Source organism: Bos taurus, chromosome 10, assembly GCF_002263795.3.
Source record: "Bos taurus isolate L1 Dominette 01449 registration number 42190680 breed Hereford chromosome 10, ARS-UCD2.0, whole genome shotgun sequence".
In the NCBI taxonomy this organism is placed as follows: domain Eukaryota; kingdom Metazoa; phylum Chordata; class Mammalia; order Artiodactyla; family Bovidae; genus Bos; species Bos taurus.
The window spans coordinates 46,793,910-46,808,947 of NC_037337.1; the positions used below are offsets into that span (position 1 = coordinate 46,793,910).

General features: G+C 41.6%; 1 protein-coding gene across 1 annotated transcript in view; it reads right to left on the reverse strand.

The window, feature by feature from the left end:
• Positions 1-15,038, reverse strand: part of RAB8B (RAB8B, member RAS oncogene family) — a 70,037-nt gene that overhangs the window by 13,414 nt on the left and 41,585 nt on the right. Inside the window, 2 exon segments of the mRNA NM_001076317.1 lie at positions 7,306-7,366; positions 10,859-10,919. Coding sequence (NP_001069785.1) covers positions 7,306-7,366; positions 10,859-10,919 — 122 coding nt within the window.

Here is a 15,038-nt window from a genome sequence, read left to right on the forward strand (position 1 = left end):
ATCCGATACCCTACATGCATGGCCTTATTCACATTTTCATCAATTAGCCTTTACCTGGGTGACTTAGGTCTCCCTGCTTTCACCAGGGTTATCACCTCATTGCTTAAAATCCTTTAGCATCTCTCCATTGTACTCTTAATTATATTAAAATTCCTTAAATAGTAGGCAAAATCTTTCAGGGTCTGGTTTCCAACTTTATAAATAAAAATAAAATATAAATATAAATAAACATAAATCATATACAACACACATGTACACGTAGATGAAAGAATTCAGGAAACATAGCAAAATGTTAACAGAAGCTATGTCTCACGTGGGGTTTTAAGATGGTTTCTTGGGATTTTTAAAGCTTTCGAATTCAGCAGTGGCCACAAGACTGGAAAATATCAGTTTTCATTCCAATCCCAAAGAAGGGCAGTGCCAAAGAATGTTCAAACGACCACACAATTGCGCTCATTTCACACACTAGTAAGATTATGCTCAAAATCTTTCAAGCTAGGCTTCAGAAGTACATGAGCCAAGAACTTTCAGATGCACAAGCTGGGTTTAGAAAAGGCAGAGGAACCAGAGATCAAACTGCCAACATTCGTTGGATCATAGAGAAACCAAGGGAGTTCCAGAAAAACATCTACTTCTGCTTCACTGATTATGTTAAAGCCTTTGACTGTGTGGATTACAATGAACCATTAAAAAATTCTTAATGAGATGGGAGATCACCTTACCTGTCTCCTGAGAAATCTGTAAGTGGGTCAAGAAGCAACAGTTAGAAGCTTACATGGAACAACATACTGGTTCAAAATCGGAAAGCACTAAAACAAGGCTGCATATTGTCACCCTGTTTACTTAACTTATATATAGAATACATTATGCGAAATGCCGGGCTGGATGAATCACAAGACGGAATCAAGAAAAGGATCAACAACTTCAAATACACAGATGATACCACTCTAGTGGCAGAAAGTGAAGAGGAACTAAAGAGCCTCTTGATGAGGATGAAACAGGAAAGTAAAAGAGCTGGTTTAAAACTCAACATTCAAAAAACTAAGATCATGGCATCTGGTCCCACCAATTCATGGCAAATAGAAGGGGAAAAAGTGGAAGCAGTGACAGATGTTATTTTCTTGGGCTCCAAAATCACTGTGGACAGTGACTGCAGCCATGAAATTAAAGCACTCTTGCTCCTTGGAAGGAAGGCTATGACAAACCTAGACAGCGTATTAAAAAGTAGAAACATCACTTTGCCAACAAACGTCTGTATAGTCAGAGCTATGGTTTTTCTAGCAGTCATGTACGGATGTGAGAGATGGACCATAAAGAAAGCCAAGAACCGAAGAATTGATGCTTTCAAACTGTGGTGTTGGAAAAGACTCTTCAGAGTCCCTTGGACTGCAAGGAGATCAAATTAGTCAATCCTAAAGGAAATCAACCCTGAGTATACATTGGAAGGACTGATGCTGAAGCTGAAACTCCAGTACATTGGCCACCTGATGCTAAGAGACGACTCAGTGGAAAACTCCCTGATGCTGGGAAAGACTGAAGGCAAACAGAGAAGACAGAGGCAGAGGATGAGATGGTTAGATAGCATCACCAACTCAACTGACACGGATTTGAGCAAACTCCAGGAGATACTAGGGATTCCCTGGTGGCTCAGATGGTAAAGCATCTGCCTGCAATGTGGGAGACCTGGGTTCGATCCCTGGGCTGGGAAGATCCCCTGGAGAAGGAAATGGCAACCCACTCTAATATTCTTGCCTAGAAAATTCCATGGATTGAGGAGCCTGGTGGGCTACAGTCCATAGGGTCACAAAGAGTCGGACACGACCTCACTTTCACTTTCCAGGAGATTCTGAAAGACAGAGAAACTTGGCGTGCTGGAGTCCATGCAGAGTGGGACACGACTTAGCAAATGAACAACAACAACATTACATGTAAGCTTTTCACAAGCAGAAAAATAAATATTCTTTAAATTTAAATGGCAAACAACATTTTTCTTTACCCTCCCTCCTCCTAGCCTCAAAAGGAAATGTTTAACTTTGACTACACTGTAAAGAAGATTTTACAATAAGCAAATTTAATTTAAAAAAATCAAAGTGGAGAACTATACACTTTGGCTCAGATGGTAAAGCGTCTGTCTACAATGTGGGAGACCCAGGTTCGATCCCTGGGTCGGGAAGATCCCCTGGAGAAGGAAATGGCAATCTACTCCAGTACTATTGCCTGGAAAATCCCGTGGACAGAGGAGCTTGGTAGGCTACAGTCCGTGGGGTCGCAGAGAGTCCGACATGACTGAGAGACTTCACTTCACTTCATACACTTAAATGCTAAATTTTATATTACATATATTTTACAACAATTTTTAAATGCCTCAAAAAAATGCAACCTGAATAATTCCTGATTCAAACAGCTTGGCTGCCTACAATTAAAATTAATCAAAATACTTCCAGAGCTCTACTACCTCTTGGGCTATACAGTCAACCTGGATCTTCACTGCTTTCTGTCTGTGAAGTAGTACCTGGAGCAGTTAGCACAGGAAGTAAACCCAGTGTAGTGGTTAAGGGCACAGAGTCTGGAGTCAGAGACGCTCAGGCTGGGCTTCACCACATGCTACCTGGGAGATGCTGGAGAGATTACTTTGTCCCTCTCAGTCTGCATTTACTCATTTGGGAAGTGAGGACAGAATATTTTCCACACTGCCCTTTAAAAAAAAAAACACACACAATATTTATTTACATTAAAGATATGTGTTATTTATTTTTATTTATTTGGCTGCATCAGGTCTTAATTATGGCATGCAGGACCTTTCGTCGTGACATGCACACTTCTCCAGTTGTGGCATCTGGGCTCTGGGGCATACGCACAGACACAATAGTTACCGCACGTAGGTTCAGTTGCTCTGTGGTATGTGAGAGCTTAGTTCCCCAACCAGGGGTTGAACCCATGTTCCTTGCATTGTAAGGCAGATTCTTAACCACTGGACCACCAGAAGTCCCCAGATTGGATTTTTGAGGATCAACTGACATATTATTTGTAAAGTACTTTACTTAGAACCTGGAAGTTCATGGTTCACGTACTGTTGAAGCCTGGCTTGGAGAATTTTGAGCGCTGCTTTGCTAGCATGTGAGATGAGTATAACTGTGCGGTAGTTTGAACATTCTTTGGCATTGCCTTTTTTTGGGATTGGAATGAAAACTGACCTTTTCCAGTCCTGTGGCCACTGATGAGTTTTTCAAATTTGCTGGCATATTGAGTGCAGCACTTTCACAGCATCATCTTTTAGGATTTGAAATAGCTCAACTGGAATTCCATCACTTCCACTAGCTTTGCTCGTAGTGATGCTTCCTATTCTTGACTTGACTTCATATTCCAGGATGTCTGGCTCTAGGTGAGTGACCACACCATTGTGGTTATCTGGGTCATGAAGATCTTTTTTGTTTAGTTTTTCTGAGTATTCTTGCTACCTCTTTTTAATATCTTCTGCTTTTGTTAGGTCCGTACCATTTCTATCCTTTATTGAGCCCATCTTTGCATGAAGTGTTCCCTTGGTATTTCTAATTTTCTTAAAGAGATCTCTGGTCTTTCCCATTCTATTGTTCTCCTCTATTTCTTTGCACTGATAGCTGAAGAAGGCTTTCTTATCTCTCCTTACTATTCTTTGGAACTCTGCATTCAAATGGATATATCTTTCCTTTTTTCCTTTGCTTTTAGCTTCTCTTCTTCTCTAAGCTATTTGTAAGGCCTCCTTAGACAACCATTTTGCCTTTTTGCATTTCTTTTCCTGGGAGATGGTCTTGATCACTGCCTTCTATACAATGTCAAGAACCTCTGTCCATAGTTCTTCAGGCAGTCTATCAGATCTAATCTCTTGAATCTATTTGTCACTTCCACCGTATAATCATAAGGGGTTTGAATATCCATGAACTTCCATATGTTCGAGCTGGATTTAGAAAAGGCAGAGGAACCAGAGATCAAATTGCCAACGTCCGTTGCATCATAGAAAAAGCAAGGGAGTCCCAGAAAAACATCTACTTCTACTCTATTGACTACACCAAAGCCTCTAACTGTGTGGATCACAACAAACTGTGGACAATTCTTAAAGAGATGGGAATAACGGACCACCTGACCTGCCTCCTGACAAATCTGTATGCAGGTCAAGAAGCAACAGTTAGAACTGGACATGGAATAACAGACAAGTTGGCTTAAAGCTTAATGTTCAGAAAACTAAGATCATGGCATCTGGCCTCATCATGGCAAATAGATGGTGAAACAGTGGAAACAGTGACAGACTATTTTTGGGGCCTCCAAAATCACTACAGATGGTGACTGCAGCCATGAAATTAAAAGACGCTTGCTCCTTGTAAGAAAAGCTATGACCAAGCTAGACAGCATATTAAGAAGCAGAGACATTATTTTGTCAACAAAGGTCCATCTAGTCAAAGCTATGGTTTTTTCAGTAGCTGTGTATGGATTCGAAAGTTGGACTATAAAGAAAGCTGAGCCCTGAAGAACTGATGCTTCTGAACTGTGGTGTTGGAGAAGACTCCTGAGAGTCCCTTGGACTGCAAGGAGATCCAAGCAGTCCATCCTAAAGAAAATCAGTCTTGAATATTCACTTGAATAGGACCAATGCTAAAGCTGAAACTCCAATAGTTTGGCCACCTGATGCAAAGAACTGACTCATTGGAGAAGACCCTGATCTGGGAAAGGTTGAAGGTGGGAGGAGAAGGGGACGACAGAGGATGAGACAGTTGGATGGCATCACTGACTCGATGGACATCAGTTTGAGTAAGCTCCAGGAGCTGGTGATAGACAGGGAAGTCTGGTGTGCTGCAGTCCATGGAGTCACAAATAGTCAGACACGACTGAGCGACTCAACTGAACTGAACTAACTTACCTAGAACCTAAAACACAGCTTGGACTCAATGATTGGCAGCTATTACTAATTTATATCTGGTTTCAGTAGCAAAAACCCTTTGACTACTTCCTATGTTTTTAGGCTAATTGATACTATGAATCAGTTGGAAATACAAATTCAGGTACACCAGTTAAAAATTTTATATATTTAGTATACAGACCTTTAACAACAACAGCCAGACAGTACTGAGAAATGTTGAATATGGTCCCTCTTCTCCTCAGAGCCTGACTGTCCATCAGGGTTACTGCTATGCCTACACGTGTTGCTGAACAGTATGAAACAGGTCCAAGGACTCCGTCACGGTGGCAGACAGCAGTGTGCTTGCCACTATGCTGTGCACCTGAGCCAACCCAACTAAACCTGCCAGAACCACCAACTGTGGAAATGAGAACATGATGACCCCACATCCCACTGAAATGGATGACATGCAGGATCCAAGACTCAAGTAGAGCAGGGTTTCCTGAGGATGTGTCTAAGACTGTTTCTAGGTCTGAAATTTTTCACTGATTCACTCCTTTGGCAAGTATTTATTGAACATCTACTATGTATAAGGCCCTGGCATCATAGCAAAGCAAGAGAGACAAAAAATCCCTACCGTCAAAATGGAAAGGATGATATATTTTAGAATAGCAATGATATGTAATTACTTGCTATAATGTGAAAATGGCTAGGCAGTAGATAAATGAAAAAGACAGACCATCTTCAAATCTCAAAGAACATATTTCAATGACCTCTTGCTTTGTACCATAAGCTAGAGCTACACATCCAAGGCAAACATTTGCTTCACACTCTAAGTGTTCTTGCCCACTGTCTCGTGAAAACAAGCTTGTAAGTGGTATCGATACATTACTCCCCCCAAATAAAAAACTGTGTTTAAAAGATGCCTCTAATCAAAATTACCTATGAACTATTCTAAATCATCCCTGTTAAGATGTTCTTATTTACCCTTAAAAATCCTTTCTGGGGGAAAATAAACAACAAACAAACTTCTTCACACAAGGTAAGTCCCTTCCCTTGGATTCTAATCTAAGCAAAATAGAGAGTAGTTGACAACCGCCCTTCTTAAAATAATGACTTTTAAAACCTTAAAGTATTATAGGATGGAGAACATATATATATGTGTAATGCTTAGTTGTATATAGTTCCCAGGCAGGAGAGCTTTAAAAAGGAATTCCCAAAAGGAATTCCCAACCTCTGTGGGGGTTATTACTGGCACTCAAATAATGGAGGGTAAGTGGCAGTGAAGGAGGCGGGGGGAGCAGCATGACAACAGAGGGACCTGTGGGTTCAGATCACAACTGCCTGCAGCAAAGGGACAGCCATCACCCCTACAGCTCCAGCACCTCCAGACACTCTCAGCACCAAGTCTTTTACACAACAAGCTAGGTATGACGGCAGCTGGCACCCCAGAGTCTACCAGGTTGGTCTACCTGATCTCGACTGTGCAGTCTTCTCTCCGAGCATACGGGATTTCATCATAATTTAAAGCTCTAAGTTATACGTGCTGCTGCTGCTGCTGCTGCTAAGTCGCTTCAGTCGTGTCCAACTCTGTGCGACCCCAGAGACGGCAGCCCACCAGGCTCCCCCGTCCCTGGGATTCTCCAGGCAAGAACACTGGAGTGGGTTGCCATTTCCTTCTCCAAAGTTATACGTGACTTAGGCCTAAAAGCCAGAGATAAAGCCCTGCTCTGGGTCTGGCGTTCTAGGTTTGGTTCAGTAGAGCTCAGTTTCTACACTGCCTTATTCACCATTGTACTCGCAGCACCACAAAGAATCCACCATGAGCCAACAATAGAATGGGTTGTGTAGATGAAGCATCTTAGGATGGAAAACAGCCAAGTGACGAAGTTATGATAACAAGGATAAGGCAAGTATGTAGCAAGGAAGGACTTGGTAGTCAAAGATTCACCAGATGCTAAGCCTCAGATAGTCACACATCTTTCGGCTAGTTCCTGGCCCGCTGGCAGAAGACTGGTGCAGGAGACTCCAGAAAGAGGAGCCAATAGGAGCGGATGTTGTAGACCTGGTGAGAGACAAAGCATGGTGGTGGCAGGGCTGAATGGGGGAGAAGGTGCAAGAAATGAATACTTGGTCACAGAGCTTGTGGTTTGTTCAGATTTGGCAAAGGCATTAATAAAAGGACAAAGCACAAAAATATATGATCACTCAGAATGTGTGGAGTTCTAACCCATCTCCAAATACATGAGTAATATTATGAAGACCAATGGTTGAGGACACAGCTACTAAACGCAGTATAAAAACACCCTTTAAATGCCTTGTTTTCACATCAGAAAATCTATTTTCTTCAATGTATGAGACTCCAGCTTGAATCCTACAAACCTGATGAATGAATATACATGTTTTACTTCCACAAAACCCTAAAACACACTCACCATGGCTCCTCTATAGTAGGCTGTCGTGATGGTTCGAAATCTTTCCTGACCCGCTGTGTCCCTAAGATTTGAAACAAAGGAAAGGGTAGTTAGAAAAATCATCAACAACATCGCTGATGAGAGACTCTGAGCTGCAGGAAGATGTAATTGCGGTCTGCTCACAAGTGCAGTGGTTTCAGGGAAAAGGGGGCAAGACACAAAGAGAGCCTGTTGTGCGTCTGTGAACTGGGGGCGGCCGTGGCCACGGGCGCCTGTCAGGAGCTCACAATGACTTGGGTGAAAAACTTGGACTCTGATAACAAAGGGAAGCAGCGACAAGAAAACGCACAGCCCCAACAGGCACACTGTGTTCGTCAACCAGAAGAGAAAGAGAATAGAGAATAGTTGTAAATTCTTGGACTCCTAGAGGCAGTTCAATTCCTTTCTATAAATGCCTAATCATTAGGGCATTTTGCTCTTTTGATGGAAAGTCTGATTTCTATACAAAGCAAGCAGTCAGGCTGGACTTACTACTGTGCAAATTCTGCTCAGGAGAGCATGCTAAAATGGATCTCCTCAAGAACTTTTTCAGCTCTAGAGCCCGTGATTAAATGAGACCCTGGAGTTCAACATGCAATTGTTGACCAAGAATTCAAAATATGAACAACACCTCCAAGTTATATAAACTTGCATTTATTCTTACTTTTTTGGCTAATGACATACCATTAAAATACATTCTGAAAAATGTTGGCATTTCAAATTACATTTACCAAAGCAATTCTTATAAAGGAAGTCAAATTTCCTTGGTATCTGGGAAAAATCAATATTCCTAAATTTTCCACTTCCTGCCAGAACTAATTTCACTCCCTGTGTTACTAAGACAAAACTAAATTGTTTAATTTGATTGCTTCTAAAAAGGATGCATTTGTGGAAATACACTGAAACTCTAATATGTGCATACCAAATTTAAGTGAGATGAAGGCCCAAGGAAAATATGGTAATTTAAAATGTTAATAAATACCTTACCATTTATGTATACCTTACAAAATACTTTCAGATGGTGTGCAAATGATGCCCACCACAGCCCAATGCGGTAGTTTTGCCATCATCCATGTTCTCCAGAAGAGGAGACAGGCTCAGGTGGGCTGTGGGCCCAGCTCTGCCACTAAACAGCTCATCTGAGTGCTGAGTCGATTCAGTCGTGTCCAGCACTTTGTGACCCCATGGACTATAGCCCGCCAGGCTCCTCTGGCCATGGGATTCTCTAGGCAAGAATAGTGGAGTGGATTGCCATGCCCCCCTCCAGGGGATCTTCCCAACTCAGGGATCAAACCTGTGTCTCTTAGGTCTCCTGCACTGGCAGGTGGGTTCTTTACCACTAGTGCCACCCGGGAAGCCCAAACAGCTCATACACTTGAGTGAGAATCAAGTATCCAAGGCCTTGGCTGTTTGGTGCAGGGCCAGGTCTCACACCACCATTATCTTATCTTGCTATCTTCTCCTTGATCAGGATTAGGTACCACAGGCACTTATTTGGTACCCAGCAAACAAATGGAGAAAACAGAAGCAAAGCACCTTTGAGCAGACTAAGTATATTTTGATTCTAATATGCTACCTGATTTAGAACCAGCTTTGCAGTGAGGATGGAGAAGAAACCCTACCATCCTGAATGCAGGTCATGAAGACTGAATGTAGACTATTTTGCTGCCAAGAGTGCTGATAAATAGTGCCATGGAGCTCTAATTAGCTGATCACCCACAGGCTCCTAGAAATGTTCCTTATTGTTCTGATCAAGACTATACAGCAGTGGTTCCCAGCCTTTTTGGCACCAGGGACCAGTTTCATGGAAGACAGTTTTTCCACGGACTGGTTCAGGGAGAACAGTTTCAGGATGACTCGAGCACACTGTATTTCTTGTGCACTTTATTTCTATTATTATTGCATTGTGATACATAACAAAATAATTAGACGACCTGCCATAATGTTGAATCAGACCATCAGGCATTAGAGTCTCATTAGGAGTGCCACAACCTAGATCCTTGCATGTGCAGTTCACACGGTTTGTGCCTCACATAAGTTTGCATTCCTATGAGAATCTAATGCTGCCACTGATCTGACAGAAGGCAGAGCTCAGGCAGTAATGTGAGCGATGGGGAGTGGCTGTGAATACAGATGAAGCTTCACTCTCTTGCCCGACCCTCGCCACCTGCTGTATGGCCTGGTTCCTAACTAGGCATGGTAGTGGTCCCTGGCCTGGGGGTTGGGGAACCCTGCTGTACTGCACAGAGTCAGACATTCTCTTTGCTTTTCCCTTAAAATAATTTTTTTAACCTTTAAAATATTTGACTTCTTATTAAATAGCAACAGATGAAAAGAGCAGCATGTGGTAACCTTCAAAATGTCTTGCAATGAAATATACTGGGAACCTCTATCTGGGGTTAATACATGAAGCTGACGCAAGGTTCTGGGGTACTGGGGTAGTTGTCCCAGTTCTATCACTAACCCAGACACACGCCCTCAGATGGACTTAACCACTCTATGTCCCAGTTTCCTGTAAAAGAAAAGTGGTGGATTTCAATATAATGTTCTAGTTCTATCCTGGTTCTGAAATTCAAAGAAGAAAAACAGCCCAAGGAAAAAGCTGGCGTGTACGTATTACTTGACTATTTTGGCCTGCTTCCTTCTGAGTCTATGATGTTCTCAACGTCTAAGCTTTGTTTCCTGCTGTCGTTGTCACACATCAGGTCAGTAAACACCATCAAAACCCTTCCTTAAGGCTGCAAACCTATGTGGCTCCATGGAAGGCCTCACACTGAAAGAACTTAGATCGGCTTATAGGAGGTTCAAAAAAAAATCAAAGAGTGTGAGTTCAACCCAGAAATATTCAACCAGGCAATCTGGAGGAACCATATTTATTCACTGTAGTTTGACAGATTTTTTAGGAATTAAACCAGTTGGAGTTGATTGATCATAAGGAGACCTTTGCCTCGCATATTACATGAGAGATCAGAGGCCTGCGTTTTTCCTCCCTTATTCTCCAGTGCAGGGTTCCCCATTTTAAACTGAAGGAGAAGAAATAGGCAAATAAATGAGGAAATATCAGAGCTGGAAGGGAACTCAGATGTCATCAGTCTGACAAACCAATTTACAAATGAGGACAAGAAGGCCCTGAGAAGAGAAGCAAAGAGCTCCAAGTTCTTAGTATATAGGCTGACTCCAGATTGGCACTTTGTTTGGGGTTCTTAACACTTGACTCCTTTGCCCCATCTAATTTCACAGCTACAACAACCGCAGGGAAAAAGTAACTGACATACTCTAGAATTTAGTTTCCTCCCCTCTAAAATTAGCATTTTGGAAGAATGAGTTCTCAGATCTCTCCTGGCAGTGAGCGTTAGACATTTTCGAATACTTACCCATTCCCCCTTGGTTCTGATAAAGAAAAGATGTTTTAGCTACCCAAGGATACCTCTAATTTACCACAATTCACCTTCTCATTCCTGCTTTAGTACCTGACTAAAGTAGAAATGCTATATATATATATATATATATATATATATTTTTTTTTTTTACTTACCATATCTGAAGCTTAATTTTCTTTCCATCTAGTTCTATCGTTCTGATTTTAAAATCAATGCCTGCCAGAAAAAGAAAGAAAGACATGCTCAATGTCTTCAAATATAATTCAAGTCTTATTGGGAAAAGGACAAAGATTTCTATTGAAAAAAAGCTCTCCAACGCACTGGAAAATGTGAACACAGAGAGGGTGTGAACGGTATGTGTCCCCTGAATACAGGCTAAAGAAAGGAATGCTAATTACTCTGCAAAGAATTCCCACACATGTTAAATGCAAAGTATTATATGCCTCTTTATTTTGACACAAATGGATCACATCCCTCAAAGTTACGTAATTTAAGATAGATTGAGACCATGCCATATTTTCTACTTCCTGAAATGCAATAAACAAAGCTTCCTACCCACCCCTCATGCCCCTTCTCAAAGAAGGCCATGAGACCTCTTTCTGTTTTCTTCCACCTCCTTCCATTTATTTCTTTAGAATCTGCAACTGGCTAAAGAAGAATGAACAAAACAAAAACCATCTATCTGAAGGCAGAAAAAGGAAAGTCTGTAGATTTATTTTATACAGTTAGCAAGTACTTTACATACACGTTAATAAATGTAAATAGCGAAAGGGGCTTTTAGACCTGGCCGCACTTTAGAATTACCTGAAGAACTTAATAAAAATAATGGTTAGACCTGCTCTTTTCCCCAAATTTTGAGATTCTGACTTAACTGTTCAAGGGTGGGATCTGCACACTAGTAGTTTTATTTTTTATTTTATTTTTAATTTTTTAACTGAAGGACAATTGCTTTACAGAATTTTGTGGTTTTCTGTCATACATCAACAAGAATCAGCCACAGGTACACCCATGTTTATTTTTATTTTAATATTTATTTATTTTGGCTGTGCTGGATCTTAGTTGTGGTATGCAACATGGGATCTAGTTCCCTGACCAGGAATCGAACCTGGACCCCCTGCATTGGGAGAGCAGTCTTATCCACTGGACCACTAGGGAAGTCCCCACACTGGTAATTTTAAATGTTCCCCAGGTGATTCTGACCTGGAAGCCAAGGTTAATAAGGTATCAACAGGCCTGACAGGTAGCATTGCGACAGTCATTTGCCATTCCAACATTCAAACACTTAACTCTTTCCTCACCTATCTATCCCCCCACTGAAAGTGAAAGTTGCTCAGTTGTGTCCGACTCTTTGTGACCCCATGGACTATACAGTCCATGGAATCCCCCAGGCCAGAATACCAGAGTGGGTAGCCTTTCCCTTCTCCAGGGGATCTTCCCAACCCAGTGATCAAACCCAGGTCTCCCACATTGCAGGTGGATTCTTTACCAGCTGAGTCACAAGGGAAGCCCAAGAATACTGGAGTGGGTAGCCTATCCCTTCCTTCTCCAGCAGATTTCCCTAGGGATTGAACTGGGGTCTCCTGTACTGCAGGCAGATTCTTTACCAACCGAACTATCAGGGAATCCCTATCCCCTCACTACAGTAGCTCAAAATCTACTCAGCAATTTCAAATACAAAGAACCACAAAGTCCCTGACAAATATCAGCATCCCCTATGATTTATCAAGAACAGGCTGCTGCTCTTTCTGAAGGGACCAATGAGTGAACACAACTCAGTTGCAATTTACTAAATCCTCATCATCTGGCCACTCAGCTTTTGTTTCAGATATTTCTACTCCTTCACATTCTCTATGCTGTGCTGTGCTGTGCTTAGTTGCTCAGTCCCCTCTGACCCTCAACCCCATGGACTGCAGCCTGCCAGGCTCCTCGGTCCATGGGTATTCTCCAGGCAAGAATACTGGAGTGGGTTGCCATGTCTTCCTCCAGGGGATCTTCCCAACCCAGGGATCAAACCCAGGTCTCCCACATTGCAGGAGGTTTCTTTACCGACTGAGCCACCAGGGAAGCCCATGAGTACTGGAGTGGGTAGCCCATCCCTTCTCCAGGGGATCTTCCCAACCCAGGAATCGAACCGAAGTCTCCTGCATTACAGGCAGATTCTTTCCCAGGTGAGCTACCAGGGAAGCCCTTACATTCTCTATAGAACCCCTTAAAGAGGTTTCCAAGACATTTCAAGAAAATATGTCAACTATGCATTCTCTGAAAGCAAGGGTCCCCAACCTCCAGGCCATAGACCAGTACCTACTGTCAGATCAGTGGCAGCATTAGATTACAGTGCACAATAAATGTAAATGCATGTGAATCATCCAGAAACTATCTCCCCCACCCCTGGTCTGTGGAAAAATTCTCCCACAGAATTGGTCCTTATACCGAAAAGGTTGGGGACTGCTGCTCTAAAGTGACTTAAACATCAAATGCAGCTATTTAGAGGTAGAAAAGTCTTCAAGGGCTACATTACTACATTATTTCTGCATATTAGCACTGAGAACACCCAAAAAGGCTGCTTGCCAGCTCTAGCTTCACATAAGGCAAAGGCATAAACCAAGTGGATTTGCCCATTCTTCTCTATGTGGCCACTTTCCCCCAGGGAACCTTTCTAGGTATGCTTGTGAATCTTGAAATAGGTGGCAATCACACCCAAGTTAATCTAGCAGAACAGCTTCTCATTCTGTCCCCTCACTAATAACCAGGTTATATTAACAAATACACTCTCATCCCCAACATCCCCAGGTTATCTGACCCACATTCCCTCCTCTAAGTTACCTCGGTACTGCACAGTCTGCAGTCACTCAAGTAAAACTGAGCAACACAGCACGTTCTTGTTAGCATCACACAGAATTCACTGTGATTATCATTCATTTAAGACTTAACACACACTGATTTTTGTGATTTATCTTTTTATATCTCTCCAAATCCAGTGTAACAAAGACCCTCTAGGGATTCTCTCTAGCCTGCATCTCTTTTTGGCCCTAGCATCAAGAACAATGCCCAGCACCTGGTAGGCAATCAATAAATGTTTCTTGATACTAACATTTTTTTTTAAATTCATAATTTTTCAAATTTATAGAAACAAAAAATAGAATGGTGGTTATAAAAGGCTGAAGGGAGCAGGGGGGAAAAAGGAGAGTTGTTTCATTGGCATTAAGTTTCAGATTTGCAAGATGAAAAAGATTGTTTCACAACAATGTAAATAGACAATACTGCTGAACTGCTCACTGAAAAAAGGGTTAAGATGGTTAACTTATAATTTATGTGTTGTTTTTTCTAATCACAGTAAAAAAAAAAAAAAGAAGAAAAATTCTTGACTTTCAAAATACCTACTCTAACTCCGGAAAACAACCTACTTAACTGGAAGACTAAAGTCATCCAACATTCCATCTTAAATAGTTTGTTCACATTTTAAAAGGACGATGTCTATCAAAATGCCTACCAAGTGAATACTTTCCTTTATTCTATTTTATTAAGATGTAACTCCTTTGCTTTCAAGGCTGTTGTTACCTGTAGTTGGAAGTCATGGGCAACTTTTTTGCCTTCATTTAACAAAACCATTCTGAGGCTACCTTAAATCTCAGTTACTCTCCATTTATGTGAAACATTGAGAAAGCGTTCTACTGACCTAGGCTTTTGTTTCCTGTATTTGTTAGAAGGATTACCTTTCTGTTATTTGAGGAGGTTCTACTATTGTCTGTGATACTTAACCAACTGTTTACTTTTCACAAGTTTTCATGTTTTATAAGAGTTGTGAACTGGTATTTAGCTTTGGCTGATGCTGCTGTCAGGAGCCAGTTGACAGACAAACAGTGCAGAGTAGTGGTCCCCAGTCTTTTTGGCACCAGGGATCAGTTTCATGGAAGACAGTTTTTCCACAGAATGGGGGTAGGTGGGTGGGGGATGGTTTCGAGATGATTCAAGTGCATTACATTTATCATGCTCTTTATTCCTCAGATCAGGCATTACATCTTGGAGGTTGGGGACCTCTGTTTTAGAGCACAATCAAATTATCATAATTTGAACTTCATAGAAATGGGAAATATCGGTGTGTATTACAATTGAAAAGTACTGGCCCTGAAGTCAAAAGGCCTAGATTGTAGGTTGGGTTCTGTCATCAACAACTTTTAGGAGGTTGCTTACCTGCTCTGAACCTCTAGGTTCCCATCCATAAAAAACGGCAGAGAGGATCTCATTAGAGAAACTAGATAATGTATTTGATAATGCTGTAGGAACTCTGAAATTTCACACAGATGTAAGATATTCCACACTCAGATGCTATTATCT